We start from the raw sequence: 18,542 nt of genomic DNA on the forward strand, positions 1-18,542 counted from the left end.
TGTTTTGTTACCCTTCTTCCAAAATAGTATGCGCGGTATCAATCCATCGCAATTTACCGCCTAGCATTATCGCGCAAATACAACAAAACTAAAGATCTACGCTACTTTTTCCCCTGTAATGCAAAAAGCGGCACTGCCCGAGTCGACCAAAAAAAGTCGAAAGTCGAAAGGAGTAGCCACTAGATTTTCACTGTTTAGAACCCAGAACTCTGTTTTTAATGCAAAGATATAATGGGAAGGCAAAGGAGGACATGAAGGTGTCTTCTCTTTCTTATGATTCCTCTATCTTGGCACCCGTACTAGCCAGTCGCTCGCTCGTTGTTCGTAACAACAGAGCTAAGTAAGGGCTGAGCTGGTGGCCCAGACCACCACGTCTTCTTCTACAGTTACCACTGTAGTTGACCAGAAATTGATTTAGACCGGTATTAACTATCCTTTCTCCAACCTGTCAAGTGAGCCTTCAACTATTGCAGGAAATCCTCTCTGGCAGGAAGCTGATAAAAGTTTATTGTTTCATTCTTTCTGGGGAAATTGCTTATTTAAATTATCTAAATTAATGCTTCGTCGACTTGTTTTACAAGTTGATAATTCCACACAATATTTACTAACGGCTTGTCTTCACACTTACTTTCCATGAAAACGTTTAAACATTTTGTAATGCTCTTTTGTTGCCCATTTTAGTTCTGGACCACAAATCCGTGATGAAAGATACAGACAATGGGTGCATGGTCTTGCGTTTGAATGCACCCTTCACAAGTTCCATTTTGGGCGATCAGTTTCGATTTTGAATCCCCAGATGACTAATTAAAAAAGCTGTATTATTATGAAACAGAACCACGCAATTAACTGAACTGTGCATGCATGGGGCTTTATTTAGTTATATATTTTGTCATATACATAGTGATATTAATTTTTTCCGACGCAAATTTCATGGATTAATATTATCCGTATTTCAATACTTGATAACGCTTAGCTTATTTTCATAGTTTCTACTCGTAGGCAACGACACTTGTTTTCTCACTAACTAAACTGAAAAGACTTAATGAAAGAAAAAAACGGTACAATATTTCATATGGAAAAGAAGAACCAATATCATCACGCAAAGGGATGTCCCTACTAAGTAGCGTCATCTTGAGGAAAGCTGTAATTAAGGCTATTTTATCAACCCCAAGAAGAGCGGGCGAAAGAGAACCCTCCAACTGCGTGCTCCAATGTTATCTGCAACTATTTCCTCAAAATACTATTGCTGTGGAATGGAAACCATTCTGTAAGCACCGGTGTGAGATTGTGGTAAACGCTTTTAGCCGGATGCTCCCTCAGGTTCCTTGAACTCGCCACGATGTTTTTAAATTGCTGTCAATGAATTCAACAGGTTAAGATGCTGCTCGCCTTGACCAGGCATATAACACCTGTACTGTCATGGACGTGTTTCTGGATCTATAACAGTAACGTTTATACTGTAAATTGGGGTCTACTTCCTCCATCTTCTTGCGAGTAGGTTCGAGTCCGCTGGTATTCGTAAAGGGCTATGCTCGCAAGAGAGCATAGATGGAGACCTACTTCGATTAACAATGCACGATAGAAAATTATCCTAGTGGATTACAACAGTTCAATAACGATAGTTAAAGTGATGAGGGTCGTACAGGGATATAACGATTTTCCTTTCTTCAAATACTCTTTCTAGAGTAAGAGCAGGTTATTAAAAAGGGTACCTTACTTGCTTATTTTCGTGATTCGGGAAAATGCAATTTTTACATCCGCGATCATTGATTCGCAATTTTTTCTGTCCGTGAACAGTGCCAGAGACCCCCTGTACAGCCCTCGTGAAATACATTCAGCGCTAACCATATCGGTAACGCGGCTGCGCTACTAAAGTTGCCCTCTAAATTTGCCTAATCCCCTCGCCCATTTTACTTCGATCCTTCTTTTAAAGCCATATCACTTGGCGTGATTTATGCCTGGGAAGGTGGAGCTTTTTGCCACCACATGGTATCCCATAATCATCTTCAGCCGCTTCTGTTTCCTCGATGGTTTGGTGCATTGGTGAGAAGACCGTCTCTGGAATCCAGTACATCAATATCCCAGCAAGAGTTGCGACAACGGCAAAAATGACCACTGGAAACGCAATGCTGAGACCTGGTAACTGAGCCTGTCGGACGTAAAGGACAATGCACCAGCTCATTACCAAGAGAAAAATGCTTTAACGAAATTACTGGACTGCCTGGCTGATTGACCCTCTGACTGACGGACTGACTGACTGACTGACTGACTGACTGACTGACTGACTGACTGACTGACTAGTAATAGTAATAATGGTATTCTTTATTACGCCTTACTCTGCGAAGAGAGGCATTGGTCTAAATACAACAAAGGTTTGAACATTAACTAACAAAAATACAAAATAACATTTACCATATCCGTTTACAATTAATTAGAAAACTTCATAGCGCTTATTACATTTGCGAACCAAGAATCTCTTTCCTTTTTTGAAACATTGAATGGATATATTTTCCTATAATTTTAGATGTAACTGTGTTTTCTGCTCTAAGTAAATACTTCGTCTTCTCGTTATCACTTAAACTGGGGTAATGGGTGTCAGCGTTTGAAATATATGAGTGCAGCTCACGTCTTAATGTGGTGATACACCCGACAATACATCAAGAAATGTTGTTCATGTTCCATGCAATTTTCTTTGCATACTAAGCATGTTCGCTCTTCTACTGGGATTAATGCTGCTCTATTTTCATATTTGCCAGTTTGTATTCGTAATGCATGACATCCTAATCTAAGCCTTGTCAGGCTAATTCTGTGTGCTGGCTTTGTAATTAATGTCAGGTAGTTTTCAAATTGATGATAATTTTTAACTTCCTTTTGTGTAAATTTCTCTCTTGAACTTGTTTACGACCTATTCTGGGTTTGAAGCCAGTTCTGTAAATATTGATTCCTGAGGGTTTTTATAACTAATCGTGCATTCTTGATGCGGTGTGTTGCTGGGTTGCTGGTTCTTTTACTTTACACTTTTTTATTGCATGATTTCTTCATTCTGTTGAATGTCAAAGAAAGTTGTATGTTTTGTTGCATATTGAAATGCTTCTCGTAACAAAACCTTGTTACTGTAATGCTCCAATCTTTACGAATCGCTGAAGATTGTTGCTTTTATGTCGATGCTTAAAAGGGTACCGCCCAAGCTCTGCAAAAGTAACACAGGTTTAACCAGGGCCTTAAAGAGTTTGTTCTTAATCATAATTGTTGCTGTATCGTCCTTGTTAGAGAAGGATCGATTTATTACCGAAAGAACTTTGATGGCTTTTTTGCTAAGAATTTCTCTTGCATAGGTATCATACTCATGAATAAGAATCTGTCAGAATGCACTGAGTAAACTGCACTGATGTTACATATCTCAGTCACCTTAAATTCATGGAGTAGCTACAGAGCACACTCACCATCAAGGCGATATAAGGAGCCAAGACTCCTCCAATCCTAGCCGTCGTAGATCCAGTTCCCTGAGCTGTATTTCTGAAGACATCATTAGAAATTACGGTCAAAAAACAAATGTACAGAGAAATTATAAAACATTGCAATATTTTGCTTGTAACTAAGGGCCATGGTCTCCAGACTGTGACCCCAATTCTGAACTAGTGCAGAGAAAGCGACACGAGGAGAAGAACGGTAAATTTAAAGGTTGCAAGTGGGTCCCAAACTCTCCCCTTTCCTTGCAAAGCCTTGTCGCGAGATAAACTCGCCCAGCACACAGGACACTGGTGCACTTAAGTGATATAGGCGCCCCAGAACAAAGGAAGTTCTCAAATCTGCCTCCACCACCGCACAACACCATTCTAAGAAGGTGTCAAAAGCAAGTATGGGGCTGGTTCGCCAGCTTCCCACTTACAAAGTTCTTCCACTGACATAAATTGTACTCTTCTGATTGTTGTAGTTAAGTTATGTTTGGACCTACCTTAACACAGTTGGAAAAAGTTCTGAAGTGATGAGATAAACGCTGATCCAAGTGCAGTCAATAAACAGATACCCAGTCACGGACAGTGCTGTGGTTGCCATGGGGTGATCTGAAATGAAAAAAGTGCTGAGTGGAGTTGTTGCCCGTGCAACAGAGTAACAAAGATTGCTACTTGTTGTAAATAGGATCCAAATAGGATGCCAGTCCTTTGGTTATTTCCCAGGTGTTGTCATGAACAGGTTTCTTTAACAAGTCGGCGGTATAGAGACAGATCAATTGGGAGTTTAAATTGTGCTGTCATCCAGGAACAAAACACAAGCTTGAACTACACCGGGGTGCAGATTGAAGCACGAAATAATCGCTGGACACGGTGTCTATCAACAAACTTCGAAATGATGGTTTTAAGAAAACTATTACTCGCAACCGTGGTACTAGGGAGCTAAATGGGTGGTCAAACCAGGAACAAGTCCAAGTGTCAGAACATGAAGGGTAGGAAAGGAAATCCCCATAAATAGAGACATAATTACCCGCGGGAAGAATATGCATGGTACCATCTCTAATAGAAAATTAGTTCAAAGACGTTACTCTGGGAATAAAGCCTATGTTGAGGGGGGCGGGGAGTGGGGGTGGGGTAGTTCTCTTAATGGCTTTCGTCCTCTCTTGCGAAATCACAACGCTTCAATTCATGTCTATTCTGTTACCTTTGTACAGGGGCAAAACCAGAAAGAATGTTATTCCCACTAGGAACATGGTGATGCTATGACAAGAGCGGCGACCAAATCTGACAAGAAATTAAATACCGTACACGTGTAAGATAGTGATCAAGCAACAAATGTTCGCGGAAGAGGCGTAAAATCCATTTCTTACTTTAAGAATAGGTACCACGTGGCTGGGAGCTTCAGAACTGCGATTCCCTCCATAATAAGGTAGTTGACGTAGATATTACCGACCAACTGGTTGACAAATAGAAATATCCCGAAACTGACCAAAGCCACTGCAAACCTACAATGATAATAATAATAATGGGCAGAGGATATGAACGAAAATTGAACCACAAAGTAACAGGACTAATTTGGTTACAACAACCGTTGGGCAACTTCAGAAAACGGACTTGATCCAGCAGCGCCCGATGTTATTAGTTTGACTATACAACTCTGCCTCCTGGTTAAAAATGATAATGATTTTCGGCTTCTCAGCTTCTCGAGCGCAACGAAGAAAGATTAAATGGCAGAATAAAACATTTAGTAACAGAACAACATGCACAGAAAGAGAAGAATGAATTAATTACTGAATGAACAAAAAAACAAAGAGGTTAATAATTAAAAAAATGCTGGCTTTTGTACCATTGGTAGCAAAATATCACCGTCCATTTTCTCAGCTTTGGCGTGCGAAACAAGTCAATCGGTGTGTATTTCTTAGCTTCTCGTTCCCGTTCTAACTGGTCTCTCCTCACGTTCTCCAGGAGCGCTCTCAGCATCTCTGAGTCTACAGGTTTGTCATTTTTGCCTCCAAAACGCTCGATGATAGATTGAGCCTCGTCTAGGCGATCATGAGCAATGAGCCATCGGGGGGATTCTGGAAAAATCCTGGAAAAGAAATACGTACCTGCAATTAATTTTTTTAACGGCGGCATCCGTGAAAGAAAAAGAGATATATTCATCCTGACTGGAGGGGGGAGCGGCAGATGATTGGGCGTGGGAAGGGAGAGTTGTTTGAAGGGAAGGAGTTAGAAGTAGGGGCTTTTGCTGATTTCAGCAAGCCTCAGCATGCTCCCGACATTCTGGTATGAAAGGGTTTATCTGTGGCGCAAGATTGACAATGGGGTTGAGGGGTTCTCTTACGTCTGTTCGTTACTTACTTCCAAAAAGGAAACAACAGTGCCCCAGGGAGAGTGGCCGCCAAGGTCAGCATTCTCCAATCACGAATAAAGTATGCGATGATGACAAACAATGGTTGAAAGCCATTGAAAAACAGAAATTGCAGATTCCCAGCAGCTGTTCTCTTGCTTGGCCCAACCAGCTCCATGAAGTAAACATACTGTGTTAGCATGACTCCCGTTAGTATAAAGCCAACTATAAAACGAAATACCGCGAAGAGAGCGACAGAATGAACCAACGTCGTGACGACTCCTGCTATAATCTGCAGGAGAAAAAGAGTAATATATAGTGTCAGGAGTCGAGTCGTCGTTAACAAGCTGGACACATTAAGCGAATTCTGAGTGCAAATTTATGGGTCGCAGGGATGGTGCAGCGGTGAGAGTGCTCGCTTCCCACCAATGTGGCCCGGGTTCGATTCCCGCTCGGTGCCATATGTGGGTTGAGTTTTGTTGTTAGTTCTCGCCTTGCAACGAGGGTTTTTCTCCGGGTTCTCTTGTTTTCTCCCAATAAAAACCGACATCTCCAAATGCCAATTCGACCAGGATGGAGGACCCGCATGGAAACCAATTACCGCTGATATGGCTTCCTATCTAAATACTGCAATTTTAGCGCATGTTTACAGACGAAAACCCTTTCAGAAGAACTTAGTTGATTTCACATATAACGTAACCATTTATTTTGTTATGACACTGTAGTATTCTCGTGTATTCACCTGCAGCTGACCTTGTTTCTGGGCAACAATCTGAGAAGCAAGGTTAAATATAATTTTGAACTTACCATTATAGCCATGCTGGCGAAAATGCACTTCTTCCGGCCCCAGGCGTCTGAAATGATCCCGGTTGAAAACGAACCAATCAGCATCCCAGCAAAGAAAACGGACTGAACAGTAGCACCCAGGAAACCACGGTCACAAATGAGGTTCCACTTAGAGAAGCAAAAACAAAATGTTCAATAGAACGTTGTCGAGATATCAAAATTCAGCTTGGCAGTGAGGCCTAGAGGACACAAACAAAGGGAATTGAATGACATGTTTATCCATTTCTTTTGTTTTTGTCCCCTAGGCCTCACCATCAAGCTGAATTTTAAAAATCGAAAAGTGACCTATTAAGGAGTTTTTGCCCAAAGAATTTTCAATTTTATTCACTTGTTTAAGGTCTAAAGCCAGGCTACTTTACTGGTGATTTCCTAGCTCAGTGACAAAGCGTTTGTATCAGGTTCCAATCATATTACAACCTAAGTCTTTTTCAGGCTTTATTTTTCAATCGTTTAAGTTCGTATGTTAGACTGCGAAAATTTCATTCCATTTTGTCTTTTTTTTATGGCGAGAGGTTTTTTGAAAACTTTTTTTATTGAGCACTGCAGTAAAGTTCATGTTGAAATAAAGCAATTCATTAGGCGATACTATAGGAACAAGCAAACTACTTCAAAAACAATACTTTGATCGTATATTACCATACTGAGCAAAAATGTTGAAAAGCAATACATTGACCACATTTGCTATTCTTACCAAACTTGCGTAAAAAGGAGTCCTTGACCAAATTTACCAGTGGGGTAAAACTGTTTGTAACCGAAACTTTGATCACTGTATAAAGTGTACTGGACCTATCTTTGATAAACTGTACTATACTTTTAATTACGAAGGCAAGTAAATTTAAAGCAAATGTGGCATTCACCAGCTTTGCCATGTATGGCAAAATTGGAGCATAGTTGATATTTGCCTGACAGCAAATTTGAGCAATCATAAATGAGATTAAATGTGGCATTTGCTGTAGATTTGCCGTATATTTGCTATACTGGAAAATACATTTTTTCGTCCATTGATACAAGTACCCAAACTGTAAAGCTTTCGATTTCAGCCTAATGAAACTGCCAGGAAATTGAGACGAGTTTCGGTTTCCACTACCCAAGTGATGTTCGCCAGAGCTTATTTCTTTCCTCGTGTGTTTTAGGCGTTCTCTCCTAAAATGCGCGATCATATGGAGAATGTAGGTTAATCCGAACCATTTGAATGTATGTTGTTATATGACATATATTCAGTTTAATAGTACTTTTGGATGACTCAAATGATAGGTAATTGTCTTTCTTCTTATAACAATATCTCTCAGTTAGTACGCGCGCCGTGATTGGTCAATTTAGCGGGCCGTATTCTACGGTACGGCCCGCTAATATTTAAAGCTGCTCTTTTTGCCAAAATGTTTCGTGATTTATCGCCAAGTTTCCTTAACTATTTTAGCAAGTAAACGTTTAAAACTTTCATTTACCTCTGAAATTGTGTATTAAAACCTAGTCCTTTAACAACGATTTCAAATTGACTCGTTTTGCTTGCGAGGTGCGTCAGAAATTTGAAGCCGTTCTGCGTAAATAAAAATCTTTCCGGAACCCGTCATACACACAGTACAGATATAATGAATATCTTACTAACGTCGTTTTCTCAGTCCGGATCCTCGTTTTACCCCTTCGATTTCAGATTTCAGATTCAGATTTTTTATTAATTGACACTATTTACAGACATATTTCACTATCGCACACTATTACAAAAAATTCATTAATTAAAATAAGGAAAATATAATAATAATAATAAAACCAAAACAAAATGTGCTCAGTGACCAAAGAAGCATATGCTATTGTGTTGGTCACTGACACGTTCAAAAATAAAAGACAAGACACATCAAATAATAGTAACAATGCAATAAAGGAAGTAAAATGTGAATAACAAAAGTATTCGAAATAAATAAGTTAAATGAGTAAATCATAATGCTGAAGAGTAATATTGAGTATTTAAAAGGTATAGTTTATATTGCTTATAAAAGGCTTACGCGCTTCGCGCTTGGGCCATAAGTCGATGGGGAAAGAACTCGGTCCGTAACTTGCGGTACGGTCCTCGAACTCGGTTAGTAAGAGGTATGTCAGGTCTATCTATAGCCTTTCACTATAAAGACATTGCTGTTTAACTCAAATACATACCTCTGACACGGTGCTTTGAAATGGTCCGTCAAACTCGTATGACGTACATCCGTCACAACATTTCTTTGTTTCACATGTGATGTTTGGCGTGATACAGTGGAAGTTTGGAGTACCATTTGCAAACGCCAGCAATGTAAATTGAACTGTAACTGGAAAAATCAACACAAAACCAACGAAGACGAGCCAAAGTATCTGATATCTTCCAAAAGAGGCCACGTGTTCGAAAATGTCGTCAAACTCAAATGAGCGCTTTTCGTCTTTTGATGTAAGCTTCTCTCTTTCATTTTCAGCCATCATACCTTTAACGAAATTCAATTAAGACATTAAAAAAAATCAATGGAGGTTTAGTCATGTTTTTTTTTTTTTTAAAACCAGCCAGTTTTGTTTCACCCGGTTTCTGATTTTGACCCGGCTGGTGTGAGGAGGTGTGGTGCCACTCCGATCCCTGGGGGCGGGGGTTCCCATATAAAAAAGGACGGGGGTGCTTTACGTACCTTTTAGGGTTTGAAAATGCGGTTTTGGTACCTCTTGGGGTGTTCAGCCCCAAATGGTTCACAGCGAGGGCTTTTGAGATACCTTTTAGGCTATTGAGCCGAAAAAAAATATGTTTGGAGATCGATACCTCTTAGGGGAGAAAAAAATTTCAAGCCACGCCCACATAACAAGATCTAGGGTTCTTTTCAAAATTTCCCACGAGCTCCCCCTTCCTTTATGGGTGTTCTCCTCCCGCCCCATTCTAGGTTTTTTTTTTTTCTAAAAGGGATTTACGCGGTAACGCTGAAACTTCCAGCAGTTGTTTATTACTCACTCGCATAAATGTGTAAACATGTCAGGTGTTTCCCCACGTCAATTGACATGACCATGACAACCGCATTTTGGCGTGCAGGTTTAGCCAAATTTCGTCTTTTTAGACAATAAATATCAATTTTCTAACAGTTTTGCAGCAAGTCAGTTACTTTACGTCTGACTTTCCGAAAATAGCGAGTTTGATAATGACGTCACCAATCGTACGACGTCATAACTAGCAAAGAACTTCTTAACTGGACGAACAAGCCGTGTACATAAATTTAGTGAAAGTAACGTATTTGGTCACTGGAAATGCGTGAAAATGATTTCATGGAAGTCGCAACAATAAAAAAAAACTACAATAGTTAGAGGGGAACCCACATCAGCCTTCGCTGGTTTTCATGCAGGCCCTCTATCCAGGTCGAAATTGGAATTTAGAGATGTTGGTTTTCAAACATTCTGAAACTGAGGAGCTGCAGACCCCATCACCTCCGCCCCCGCCCCCCCCCCCCCCCGATCCACCCCTGCTAGCCCGTACGCCTGTGTCTCTTTTTGATATAAGGTATCGCCAGCAGACACACCATGTAATAGTCATGATAATTTACTACTAACTAAAGCAGGGAAAGATATCTCTGAGCCAAAATCAACAAATGAAACACTAAAAGCTTGTCTCGTAGTAAAATGTATTCTATGTTTGTGAAGAATAAGAAGCCTATGCCTGCTCAATAGGCCACAAACAAAAGAAATGAATAAACATGGTCATTCGATTTCCGTTGTTTGTGTGGCTCTAGCCCTCACTGCCAAGCTGAATTTTAATATATTGAAAAAGGTCTATTGGAGCGTATAAGACTGAGACAAGAATGCAAAATATGAACACAAAGATGCGACCCATCGATAAACAATGCTAATTTTGATGTTTTCACACAATGTCATGAAAATTCAATGAGTACACGCATTCATGTGTGAAATGTTCGATATGTTTTATACTAGGGTAATAAAGCTAAGTGCGAACCAGTCTTGGGCTATTTCGCATGGACGTCTTTTGGGCAAATGAAATGATGATGCATGCTAACGTGAGGAACAGGGTATTTTTCAATTTACGATCAGCTGCGGTTACAAAAAATGCTTTTCAATAACGAAACGCGCGAAGTCTAACTACAATGCAAATTATTGGAACCCTCGCGAGAGTCATAAAACATACGCGTGTTCTGAAAGAAATAGGAGGAAAATGAACGCCAAATTTTCGTTTTAAAAATTGTTTTAGGAACACTTGCTTACGAGCTTGAAAAAGCTTTAAATCTTCCACCATTCCGTTTTGTTTGTATGAGTTTGTCTGAGTTCAAGTAACGTCACTCGCGCGCTTCGCTCATTATTGAAATGTAACCTGTGTCACACGATTTTTTTCCGGGGAGAGGCGCCTGTGACACAGGCTATTGAAATGATGCGTATATAAGTATTTGCACTCGAAATTCTGGGTCAATACAAATAGAATTAGGATAACAGTCTGACACCGTTTTGTTTTGTATTATGTTTTTACAAAGTTTTAAATTACTTAACCTCGTTTGTCTTTAGGAGTTAATAATCAACATTCCATGTTCCACCATTCGAATAATCAATATGGCCGCTTTAGGGCTTGGGGTAAGCGTTGCAAATGCTGAAATGATTGCGAGAGCTGAAATGCGTTTGTATAACGATGCTGTATTTATGAACCACACTGAACAACTTCACATGACACAAAAATATTGAACTGTTCAGTAAAGTCAAGGGCGCCATGCAAGCATGATATCTAATTCCAATATCGTGCCATCGAGTTAGCGGACTCGTGGAGGCATAAAGGAGGAGAAAAAATTTTCTAGTATGTATGAAAAGGCCCCCAAATTAAACATACTGAACTTACCTTTCTCTGCGATACACGATGAAGACAGCAATTACTGACTCGGTTAGCCGGTCAGCGATGATAGTGATACTGAGTTGACGAATGTATCTCGCCCCTGAATAATTTTAATATCTCATGTTAATAACTTTATCGGTTCATAGACTTTAGAAACCGCCTGTAGAAGTTTGACGCCGCATTATGTTAATTTGTTCCACTGTTTCGATAAGAATCTTTTGTCTTTTTTGTGCAAGTTACGTGCGTACATGTAAGTTAACGGTTCTGTTTTGCAGGGTTGCAATTGTATAAAAGTTTTCAGTGAAACAACGAACTGAGGTGGCAAACTGTTGTCAGAACTAAACTTAAAAATAGCTTTACATAAACTGTGATTTAATGAAAATTTTCCAACTTCATAGAAGAGCACTGTACTGGGAGATGGACACCAGATAAAAAAAGCCTTATCTCTTTGTTATTGCATAGAGACATCTTAGTCAGTCTTCTGCAAAAGAACTACAAAAAAAAGGCCAATTGTGGGTTTTGACAACCTCATTCGCCTGCATCGATATGCATGACGGGGTTTAACCAGTGGCGAATATTACGAGAATAAACATAGCTTACGACCGACTTCTTTTCTCCGTCCAACAAGCCCTTTTCTGTTTACAATTGTTTGTAAGATCGTCTCGATTATGTTAATTGTTTGGGGTTATTATATTGGGTGCATACGAGAATGGCGCTCTGTAAAATTCTTTAAACATATCGGGCCGATTATTTAAACGAAGCGTTACCATTGTTTAGGGCTGAACCGCGGGCTAGACGTTGTCTCGATAAATAATGGCTAAACGATATTTAAAATTTATTATTGAAACGCCACTGAACCGTGTTTTCTCGAGTCAATGGCTAAACCATGTCTTTGCAACATGGCTTTCTAAAACAAGTCGCACAACAAATTTCAGCGAACAAGAAAAACAGTTTAGTAGCCGAATTGGGTAGAGACTTTCCAGAAGTGGAAAGCAAAGGCTATGACAGTAAAAGTTGGCAAAAAAGGCAAAGGTGTGGGAGGAAATTTATCTTAATTTAACTCTCAAAGTCCTAACGGTATCAAAAGCGACCTCAGTCAGCCTCACGGATGCTGGAGGCGGCTGAAACTCCAGTTGAAAAAGGAGCATAACTTACATCGTCGTGAAGCAAGAAAAACCGGTGGAGGAAAAGCTCCTGCCTCCCCAAGTGAAGTAAGCAAATTAGTAGCGGACGTAATGCCAGCCTCAGTTAATCCTTTAGAGCAGGAATTTGATGATGATGCAGGAGAAGAACTTGATTTAAGGCGGGACAAAGACGAGAGGGAAGTTATTACATACGAAGTGGAGCCAAGTCTACTTGCTGACCTTGAAGCAATTAGCAGGAAAGGAGCGGCAAAAGTCACGAAAAAGGAGGATAGTCAGGAGTACAGTAATTTTTAATCGCGTCTAAAAATTGTTTTTAAATGATAATTTATTACTTAATTCACAGTTATTGATGAACAGATGACATTACATCGACAGGTCCAAACGCAAAAGACCAGGCGAGATTCCCTTAAGTAGGAGGACCCATTCTTGTCCATGGCGCGGGACGAACACAAATTAAAAATGAAGGTCCTAAAGCTTAAAGAATGGAAGCTAATGCACCAGTGCGATAACATGGGAATTCTTTTACCACCTGCATACGACACTGACGAGGAAAATTCGTAAACCAAACTGTAGTTTGAACTTTTTTGAGCCAATCAATCATTTTCTTTTATTTCTGAACAATGGAATATTCATGTCATGAAATGAAATCATCATAAATTTCAAAACAAAAGAATTAAAAAGATTAATTAATTGCGGTGAATGTTCTCTTTTGTTTCTTATTTTGTTGTCAATGAATCTTACATGCACTTTAATTAAATCATTAATCGTATTAGGCAAAGTATCGTGAAATTATGAGCTGGCGTTTGGCATTGCTACTTGCGTCTGCTGCAGCAACAATGTCAAATGGAACATCTTCATCTTCAATGTCTTTATCAAAGTCTTGCTCTCGATGCATAAGGACAAAATTATGCAACACTGCAGTCGCCACAATAATGAGGAGGGTATTTGCCAAGGCCGGGCGCAGTCCCAAGTGTAGACACGGAAAACGTCGCTCTGACAAACCAAAACATCTCTCGACAACATACCTAGTACGCCTATGTGCAGTATTGTAGCGCACTTCTCCTGCATTCTTTGGCTTGGGGATTGGTGTCATTAAATGTATGTTCTACGAGCGTATCCACTGTCACCCACAAGAATGCCATCAAGAGCACCATCCCTTAGTTTGTCTGCGATGTTGCTATTCTCAAAAATGCGTGAGTCGCGAGAAGATCCCCGAGGCCAGCGGGGTACGATGTTAGTATTAAAAGCATGGCTATCACAAACGGCTTGGACGTTGATGGTGTAAAACTGCTTTCTGTTATCTATTGCCATAGCATTTGCTTTGTTTGGACATATGATTCTGATGTGGGTACAATCAATGGCCCCGATCACACCTGGAAAGTGCGCAACAACTGAAAACGTTCTCTTCGTATCGGCCGGGCTCTCTGGGAATGACAGGAATTGTCCTTTTTGTATCACAATAGCCCTTGAAACCTTGTGAATGACTGTGCATGCAGCAAATGCAGAACACCAAATAAATCGCCAATAACCCTCTGGAAAGTTCCTGTCGAATAGAATCTTAAAGCAATTAACATATACACTTGCTGCATTGGTGTAAGCGGCAGACCTCCCCTTGTTTTATGTTGAAGATTTTTATCCAAAATTTTTAAGAGTCCTTTCTAAGGCGAAAACGCAATCGAACGTCTTCCTCTAATGGGTTAAATCTATCCTTAAGGTGCCGAATTTGTCACACATGTACACTACGTCGATTAGCGTAGTTCTTAACGATCTGTAGCGCAGAGAGGTCCCTCCATTTCTAAATGGCTGACCATGAAAATATCGTTAAATAGCGTTTAAACCTACATTTCATCACGTCTAACTTACTGTTGTTTCTTAGTCGGTTTTTAAACACTGTTTAAACACTGTTTTGGAAAAACAACGTTTAAATAATCGGTACTCATGGTTTAAACATGAGTTAGACGATGACTTTCAAAAACGTTCTCTAAACTTTGTTTAAATAATCGGCCCATCGATTTTAACCACAATACTTCAACGACGCAAAATAAAAAATAAAAAAAGGCCATTAGAATGGAATTCAATTAATATTTTCACAACTCAGTACCTCAGTTCACGTCTCTTGAACATGTACTTCGTTATTTTGGTACACTCTTAGCTCAAGAATTATTTTCACAAATTTGTATCGATCCGTATCACGCGAGTTATATTTAGCTATTATTCGTAACAAGCATTTCTTTGTTGTTGTTTTTACTATATATTAATTAGTCATTATCCTTAAGTCAATATCCTATGCGAATATCCTTGAACTGTAGAAGGATACTGCTTTCTTGGGAATCCACTCAATTTAGAGCTATTGTGGTTATGCTTTGATATGGTGTGAGCTTGTACTTTGTGGTATAAATGAAGCTAAAATTTTAGTGATTGAGTGATTGACTGTTTGATTGACTGATTGAGTGAGTGAGTGAGTGAGTGATTGAATGATACCTACACTCCAGCAACAAATATTTCATCTCATCAGCTAGCACAAAAATAGCAAAAGCTCCCCAATCAACCGATTGCCTACATTTTAAAGGGCTTGCTTTGCAGCAGGAAATAATACAATGAATGTTTAATACAATGAATCAGGTAATCTTTTGCTGAGTTTGCTAACTTTCACAAATAGTGTGCTAAACCCTTAAAAAAAATTCATATTTCTTGTTGTTTTTTTTTTTAAAGTTTGGTTTGGGATATATTTATCAAGGCCTATTAACCTTTTTTAGCTATAAGCTGAAGCAATAAGTTTCAATTACTCGGAAATTAGCAAATACATTTACAATAGAGCATTATCTCATATACCGTATCGTAACTACTAGTACGATAAACCTAAATGATTGGAAGCCCCACACGAGCACACTTTGTGATTCTCTGTAATAGCACCCTATTCTCTAAAATACCTCGTATTTTCACCTTCTACTATCGATCCCTGACCTTTTGAGTTGAAAATCTTAGTAGCGTCTTTCGTTTTTTTTTTTTTTCCATTTTTATGATAATTCAGTTTTGTCCTAATTAAAAGTATGACTTGTAAGAAACACATGTATGCACTGCGGACCTGTTTTTAAGGTCTTGGCATAGCTATAGAATTCCGTCGCAATTCAATAGCTCTCTGGGTGTTGGAGGGTATTATTGCAAAAGCAAAATATTTGATATGTTTTAATCAGCAATCGTCAACATTAATTACTTGTCACGATTAGCCCTCTGCCAACTATTACTTCACCAATGATAAAGTGCAAGATACATTTATCGGTTAGCGTGCGCCTGCGAGCATTATAAATCAAGATCAGTTCTGGTATGCACCTTACGCCACCAAATCAAATCTCCTTGTTTGTCGACTGACCTAATATTTACTTGAGCACATAAGTCAACTCCACATCACGCCATAGCATAGATTGCATCACACAGCAATACGTGGATCGTTTCCAAAGTACCCCGCTCGCGTAGCCGGCGGGCTTTTGCGCGCTATTGCTTTTGTTTTGGATTTTAAATTTCACTGCGAAAAATTTCACTGTGGGAGTTTCACTAGCGGCTTCATGGCTCACGAATTTCCTCAGCTCTGGCACTTAAGATCAGATCACTCGCTCGCGAATAACGCTACCAACATGTTGCTACACAGGCTGCCTAGTAACAGCGAGAAAATACCGATGGAACCCGCTATTTTGAACACTCAAGCTTAGAGAAAACGAAAAATAGTTCGAAATTGCGGAAGTAATTAGCCGATGTTAATGACTGAGGAGCAAATCCAATGCAAATGGTTTTGAGTTTGAAATAACGGAAAATTCGAATTAACCGAGTTCGAATTTGCGGGATTCAACGTAGATGTGATCAGCAGTCACGATGGGTATCAATAGATCGAGCCGCTCCTTGCAAGTATCAACTAAGTTAAATGCAAAAGCCGTTGCAATTGATGCGAAAGGTGCAATTCAGTACGCACAAGGCTTTTGCGGTTTTGTCATTTTCAAACGTAAGGGGACCGTGCAGAGGTTTTTAAATAGCTTGAAAGTTCAAACGGGAGAGTAAAACACCATTGTGAAACATACAGATGCATGTATATTCTAGATTCGCGACCGATAAAAGGAGAACGAAATGAGAAACACATTGCGGGATTAACAAAATGGCCGCTTTTTGTCCGACAATTAATGTAAAAAGTAAGATTGTTTAAAAACTGTTATAAAAACAACCTCCATCACTTCTGCTCTTCCCTCCCCTCCCCTATCCTCCCCTCCTCGATAAAACAGGATAATACGCACCTTTCTTGGGGTTTGCAGCTGTAGAGTATCGAGAGAGATCCCTCAGTGCAGTACAGTGTAGTGATTGCTAAAGATTACTTTGGGAAATTGAAATCTGACCTTGACGTAGTTTTAACGGATTGATGGTTATCCATGCAATATGATAATACTACTAGTCTGGTGCTCATTCGACTGTTGATTCGACGGCAAAAAATGACACTTGATCAGACTACCAGGTTACATAACAATTGGTTCAACTACGAATCGACTTCTGTCCAGTTTTCACCCTGAGAATGGGAGAAATGTGACTCAGAAATGTGACTTGACCTCGATTTTTGCCATCAACATACAACGTTTTAAAATTGTCGCGTCAACATCGATATTTTTAATACTTCACGACACTATGCCTGATTACATAACGAGACTTGAAAGTCTGAGTTTTGGCTTTCCATCCCTATAAATTATGCAAGTTTGGACTTCATACTCATATACATGCATTGCTTTCAAAACTTTCAACAAAACCGGTGGTAGATAGATGCTGCAATAATGGTATCACGTGTCCACACAGCAACGCATTGTTGTACTCAGTAACATGGTAACGCCATGTTGATCTATGTTCTGTTCTAGAAGGGAATTATGGGATGGAGTTGCACGTGATGATTGACATCATTTCAGTCTACCGCTATTCATTTGTTACTTGTTTATTTCACTATACACTTACACTTACTCAAATTATTCTCGCGTTTTAAATGGTTCCTACTTATGATCTATAGGAGTAATCTCGTTCCCAGATCTCTTGTGGACGAAGCCGAAGGCGAGATCTGGCCAAGTAAGAAAATTTCTTTTTCTTGATTGGCTTCTCAATTTGACTTCTGTCCAATCCCTTCTTTGAACATTTGCGCGGTTTTCCGCGGAAAACTTGAATGTGTCAATGTTACAAATATGGCGCAGTCAGGGGAATTTGCAACATTTGACAAAAACTTGTGCCGTCTTTGTGGCAATACGACAAATACCAACCAGAGGTTCACGATTTTTTCGGATCACAGAAAAACCGTAAAATTACAGCGCTTGATAAGCGATTTTGCAAAAGTGAGAGTACAGGAGGACGATTGTTTTCCTAAGCACCTGTGCAGGAACTGTTACCGAACACTGTTAAATCTGCGAGAAAAGCTGCTTCCATTTCAAACGAGATGTGCCACAACCCAGATAAATCTTGGGAAAGGAGAAGAGAAAGTCAAGCGGACTCAGAGCTCACCAAAATCAAGCCCTTTTACCTCGCCTTGTTGCGCGCAAAGGCAAAAAAAGAGTCGCATTAACACGCAAAATTCGTCCAGGAAAGCGTTATTCCATGGTGAAAAAGAAAAGTCAAGTTCCCCTTCAACTGCAAGTGACAAAATCGGGCCGGTTAAGAAAGAAGCAAACTGCGCTTTTTGCGTTGATCAGAGTTATTTGAGTTTTCAAGTAGCAGAAATATCAGCCCAGCGATCAATGGTGGAAACAACCCCGCAGCTTTCTTCAAACTCAAGTTTTAGCCTGGAAACTTCCGCCATTGGTGAAAAAGTAGATAAGAAAAGACGAGAGGAGGAAAGATTTGGAAGTAATTTACAATTCGGGATTGAACAACCCAGAGGTAAGTTTTACGGATTTCCTTTCTTTCGCGCGATC

The 18,542-nt window shown here is 39.7% G+C and overlaps 1 protein-coding gene across 3 annotated transcripts; it reads right to left on the reverse strand.

The window, feature by feature from the left end:
- Window positions 1-216: 216 nt before the first annotated feature.
- Window positions 217-17,331, reverse strand: LOC145477742 (organic cation transporter protein-like). Of its 3 annotated transcripts, none has more exons than XM_081455573.1 (10): window positions 16,899-17,331; window positions 8,797-9,095; window positions 6,610-6,756; window positions 5,814-6,094; window positions 5,299-5,541; window positions 4,823-4,957; window positions 4,657-4,736; window positions 3,956-4,064; window positions 3,444-3,516; window positions 217-2,149 (listed from the first exon to the last, which is right to left on the reverse strand). In XM_081455573.1, exons 2-10 carry the CDS (start codon window positions 9,091-9,093, stop codon window positions 1,928-1,930), a joined length of 1,587 nt encoding a protein of 528 aa, XP_081311699.1. In that variant the 5' UTR covers window positions 9,094-9,095; window positions 16,899-17,331; the 3' UTR covers window positions 217-1,927. The 3 variants fall into 3 exon arrangements, with proteins under 3 accessions (XP_081311699.1, XP_081311696.1, XP_081311697.1); XM_081455570.1 differs by lacking the exon at window positions 16,899-17,331 and adding an exon at window positions 11,480-13,152; XM_081455571.1 differs by lacking the exon at window positions 16,899-17,331 and having other exon boundaries at window positions 8,797-10,080.
- Window positions 17,332-18,542: the final 1,211 nt, after the last annotated feature.

The sequence above is a fragment of the Orbicella franksi genome, chromosome 2, assembly GCF_964199315.1.
Source record: "Orbicella franksi chromosome 2, jaOrbFran1.1, whole genome shotgun sequence".
Lineage (NCBI taxonomy): Eukaryota > Metazoa > Cnidaria > Anthozoa > Scleractinia > Merulinidae > Orbicella > Orbicella franksi.